The sequence below is a fragment of the Clupea harengus genome, chromosome 21 (genome assembly GCF_900700415.2).
Source record: "Clupea harengus chromosome 21, Ch_v2.0.2, whole genome shotgun sequence".
NCBI lineage: Eukaryota > Metazoa > Chordata > Actinopteri > Clupeiformes > Clupeidae > Clupea > Clupea harengus.
The window spans coordinates 6,949,709-6,954,708 of NC_045172.1; the positions used below are offsets into that span (position 1 = coordinate 6,949,709).

The 5,000-nt window shown below is 46.3% G+C and overlaps 1 protein-coding gene across 2 annotated transcripts in view; it reads right to left on the bottom strand.

The window, feature by feature from the left end:
• Positions 1 to 5,000, bottom strand: part of myo10l1 (myosin X, like 1) — an 85,131-nt gene that overhangs the window by 24,721 nt on the left and 55,410 nt on the right. Inside the window, exons 1-8 of one of the 2 annotated variants that reach the window (XM_031558456.2) lie at positions 4,887 to 4,986; positions 3,004 to 3,138; positions 2,620 to 2,744; positions 2,086 to 2,099; positions 1,257 to 1,341; positions 1,010 to 1,116; positions 529 to 658; positions 57 to 175 (exon numbers count right to left, since the gene is read on the bottom strand). In XM_031558456.2, the coding sequence (XP_031414316.1) occupies positions 57 to 175; positions 529 to 658; positions 1,010 to 1,116; positions 1,257 to 1,341; positions 2,086 to 2,099; positions 2,620 to 2,744; positions 3,004 to 3,138; positions 4,887 to 4,948 (777 nt within the window). In that variant the 5' untranslated portion in view covers positions 4,949 to 4,986. Of the gene's footprint in view, positions 1 to 56; positions 176 to 528; positions 659 to 1,009; positions 1,117 to 1,256; positions 1,342 to 2,085; positions 2,100 to 2,619; positions 2,745 to 3,003; positions 3,139 to 4,886; positions 4,987 to 5,000 lie in introns of those variants that run through there. The other variant, XM_031558455.2, reaches the window with a different exon arrangement.

The following is a 5,000-nucleotide window of genomic DNA, read 5'->3' on the forward strand; positions in this document are numbered from 1 at the left end:
TGGTGTGTGTGTGTGTGTGTGTGTGTGTGTGTGTGTGTGTGTGTGTGTGGATGTACCTGCTCTACAGTGAGAGGTGAGCAGATCTCCTCTCCCCTGAGGATCATGGATCTTTGGGTCAGAACCTCGGACAGCTGGAAGGTGTCCAGGCCAAGCAGCTCACTCACATTACTGACCACTGAGACAGAGAGAGAGAGGAGACAGAGGTTAAACACACACACACACACACACACACACACACACACACACACACAGAGCTATTAGGGACCACTGAGACAGAGATGAGGCAGAGGTTACACACACACACACACACAGATCATTCGTATTATTGGAAGCTGTTAAAATAATTCCACCTCACCCACACCCACACACACACATACAGTATACATTATTGATTGCTGAGAAGGAGAGAGAGGTTAGAGAGAGAAGACACAACACTCACATACTTACTCACACACACACACACATACACACCCCCCCCCCCCCCACACACACACACACACACACACACACACACACTCACGCCCCTACCTTGTTTTGATGTGATCTGAGCGCCACCTGCTGTCATGAATTCTATGTCGCCCATCTGCAGAACTCCAGACAGGAGCTTAAACATATCTCTGATCTCCTCCTCAGTGAACTCCAGCACCTTCAGAGCCTCCTACAGACACAGAGAGAGAGGAAGAAGAGAGAGGGAGAGAAAGAGAGAGAGAGAGGTGGAGGGACAAAGGGGAAAAAAGAGGACAAGAGGTGGGGGAGACAGATGAACCCAGACATTGAAGAACAAAACGAAGAGGAATACACACAACACATTGGAAAGAGGAAGAAGAGATAGAGAAAATTGATACAGTCAGGTAAAAGTGTGAATGTTGGCCAAACCAGTACCAATCTGCACTCCTCCAATTCTCTCCATCTTTAACTATCTTTGTCTAATTCTATTATTCTTCCTCTCCATATCTTTATCTCTATTTCCCTCCCCTGTCTGTGCAGTGGGCTGCAGTGTTAGTCTCACCATGATGCTGTCATACATCTGTTTATCATCCAGACTCCTGTCCTTCACACAGCCAGACTGGCTCAGGTAATGGAACGACTCAGGAAGGTCCGACAAGAAGTACGTTTCTGCAGGAGATAAACACACACACAGACAGAGAGAGAGAAACAAATCATACATTATTGTCTCCAAGAGTGTACGTGCATATGAATGTGTGAGTGTGTGTGTGACTATTAGTGTGTGTCTGTGTGTCAATGTGTGTGTTTACCTTTTTGAGCTTTCCCGGTTCCAGCTAGAAGTGCATAGAATATGTGATAGTTCCTCTCTCCTGGGTTCTGCCTTACCACTCGATTCTGAAGAAAAAACACACCACGGGTGTGTTAAGACATGAAATATGAATGTGTGTGTGTGTGCGCGTGTGTGTGTGCTTGTGCATGTGTATCTGTACGTGTGAGTGTGTGTGTGTGTGTGTGTGTGTGTGTGTGTGTGTGTGTGTGTGTGTGTGTGTGTGTGTGTTAGTTTTCTTGCATAAATGGTAGTTGGTGTTGCTCAGGCCTAGAATAGCCCAGTAATAGCTTTGAGTGTGTGACTGCGACAGTATAAAGTGGTTGGTGGGCGTCTGTTCTATAACTGGAGCGGCTCCAACAGTGTTTGGCAGCGTGCAATCAGACACAGAAAACCACCGGAACGGAAACAACACAAACACATGCTACTGCCCACCTAAGGGGTAGTTTACTGCTACTGCCCACCTAAGGGGTAGTTTATGTGAGGAGTTTATTACAAATGAAGTATTTGCCACTTAAATGCCAACTGTGGCTTGTGGTTCATATGATTAGAATGCAATTTTGCAGTACATCTGTTAGTGGAACAACAATGTTAGCAACTGAAGTAGCAAACAGAGACGAGCTATATAGTCTTTAGGTCTCTATAGGCTGTGTAGTCTTTAGGTCTCTATAGGCTATGTAGTCTTTCTGTATGTGCCTATTGGAGATGTACTGTCATTTAAAATATGGGTGTATTCAGTAGATTACAGGTGCATATTTAAATACATTGGTGAGATTTTACAGACAGGATCTACTCCTTCACTGGCAGTGTACCTTTTCAAGCAGATCTGAATACAGACGGGTTAAGGAATACAGTTTTGTCACAGGAAAAAAGCATTGCAGTCACAGTTCTGGGTACAGTGCCAGTTCAAGTCACACTCTGAAAATCACACATTCATCACAGACATTTGACAGCTCTGGGGGCTGCACTGATTGGTCAAGGCATTTCTGCTGATACAGTGACTGGCTGCTGTGGTTGCTGTGCTGTCATAGTTGACTGAGCTTAACTGTGGTGGGCTTTACTGTGCGTCACAGATTGGCTGATGTAGCTACTGCACTGCAGTTATTGGCTTATATCTCTCTGTGTGTGTGTGTGTGTGTGTGTGTGTGTGTGTGTGTGTGTGTGAAAGAGCAGCTTGTGCGAGAGTACTGAATGTGTGTGTGTGTGCGTGTGTGCAATCTGATCAGCACACACTGACTGCTCTGTCTTCAGTGGAAGCACTCGTTGCCCACAGCATGTGTGGTGTGTGCGTGGGTGTGGGCACGCTCTTTGCATCAGAGTAGTGTGTAACAGCGTTAAGAGGATACAGTCGACGATGCAGCCTCCATGGATGTTCCCACTCTCGGAAAAGTGCAGCTGGATGAACTTCCCAAAGCGGCTGGAGTTGTTGTTGTAAACAGTCTTGGCGTTCCCAAAAGCCTCCATGATGGGGCTAAGCATAGAAAGAGATGGAGGGGGAAATGAACAGATTATTACTCGATAACAACATTAGACGGTTGTCAGTGTAAATACGGTATATCTCGCCACATGCCCACTGTATACACAACAAGATTCTTTGAAACCAATGAGTTACCATTGTGGGTGTTTATTTGTGAGTTGGTGTGTATGTGTGTGTGTGTGTGTGAGAGAGAGTGTGAGCTTATGTATGAGTGTGTGCATAAGTGTGTGTGTGTGTGTGTGTGTGTACATACCTGCTCTGTACAATGGCCTGCTCCACGCGTGTGGTCTTCTCTGAGGGGGGGGTTCCTGCTGAGTTCTGACTCATCACCGACAGGAACTGGAGCAGCAGCTTCGTGCTTTCTGTCTTACCTGCACCACTCTCTCCACTACACACACACACACACACACACACACACACACACACACACACACACACACACACACACACACAAGCATAGCACACAAACAAACTTGTTTAAAATTGACCTTTGCAGCTGACATTGCAATATTCAACTCACCCGGTCTAAATTGAATCTGGATTGTCTGAAACATGATCGCCTGATGCATTACCTCACTCTCTCACGAACAATCATCCACTCAATTCAACCTGATTGGATTACGGGTGAAAAGTGCCAGCTCCTATGGGTGTTCACCCATTGGTTAACGGCCTGTGACTGACGGCCTGTGCCCCACAGACAAAGCCACACCAAGGCTGTCATTTAGACACTGGGGACGCAGTTCAGTCAGAATCGAAGGGCCTGAGATTGAACCAATGTCTTGTCTGTCACTGCAATCACATGAATGCATTACCATAAGCTAGACCGTCTATCCGCCAAAAGTACACAGACATTTTTTTAGTTTGTTTAGAGTTGGTATTGACTGAGTGTTTTTTGAAGACCACCATGTTCCCATTACAACCTATCAAAAGAAAATAGCCCCAACCTCTCAGAGCTCAATTGTAAGGCACACACACATTACACATATAACAGCACGGGCTATCACACACCCACTCAACTGCCTCTTCACCATACTGCACTCCGGGGCCAGGTACAGGACCCTGAAGTGCAGAAGGGCTCTGCTGCCATAGCAGCACTAAACAGGAGGACCTATGGAGTGTTTTATCAGGATTATGAGCGGTTGTACACTAATTCAGTTTGTTACTGTTGTGTGATGAAAGATGTAAAATGTCTGTTATTGCACAGGGACAATTAAGACTAACTAACTAACTACCTAACTAACTAACTAACTTCTGGGCTTTGTTTTATTATATTGACTACTACAGGACCAGCCCTACTCTGCTTGATGTAATGTTTTCCAGTATTCTCATCTATATCTGTGATGGTCTGAAGCAAAACAAGTCTGCTCTAACCACAAGCACCAGAGCTTTCCTGAATATGTTTCCTATTGTCAGTTGAAACCACCGCATGGCAGTGGAATGGTATTGGGTCTGGGTCTATTTGAGGCCTCTGAGTTTGGTCGCAGACAAAACCCAGTGGGATCATAGGAAACCACACACTCGTTCGACAAACATTTGGCGGAGCCACCCATAGTTCAGGGGCTCAACAAACAGCCTCAAAAAAAGAAACCAACCACCCTGCCAAGTAGGGATGCTTCTGTGCGTGTCCATTGGGGTGTGTGAGCAACCTTGAGGCCATTCCCACTAAAGACTTGTGATAAGACGAAACCACTGCAGAACATCACACAGACAAGATGCAGTGGTGCGAGTTAATCGTTGCAAGTTGTTGCAAGCCACCCGATGCAGTTGCAAAAGATTAGGAGGTGAAATCATGGCTTTTGTGACGTGTTGTCACTCAGTCAGTCAAGACACGGCATCATTGCAGTTCAACTCAGCTCAGAAAGAGCGTTAATCTGTGTCTACTGTACAAACTGTCTGTATACACTTTACATACCACTGTGACTGCTGTGACCTTCTGCCTGTGAGGGCAGTAACTAGTGTCTGTCTTTGACTGCTCTAGGGAGTCTCTGTCTGTGACGACTGGCAGTGCTCTCTGTCCTTGCTGAGAGGTGACTGCTGTCTGAGACTGATGATATGACACACACTAGCATGTCAGTCACAGTGTGTGTGTGTGCGTGCGTGAGTGTGTGTGTGCGTGAGTATGTGTGCCTCCCTCACCTGATCAGCACACACTGACTGTCGTGTCTCTTCCACAGACAGCGGTAGCACTCATTGGCCATGGCGTTTGTGTGTGTGTGTGCGTGCGTGAGTGTGTGTATGTGTGCCTCCCTC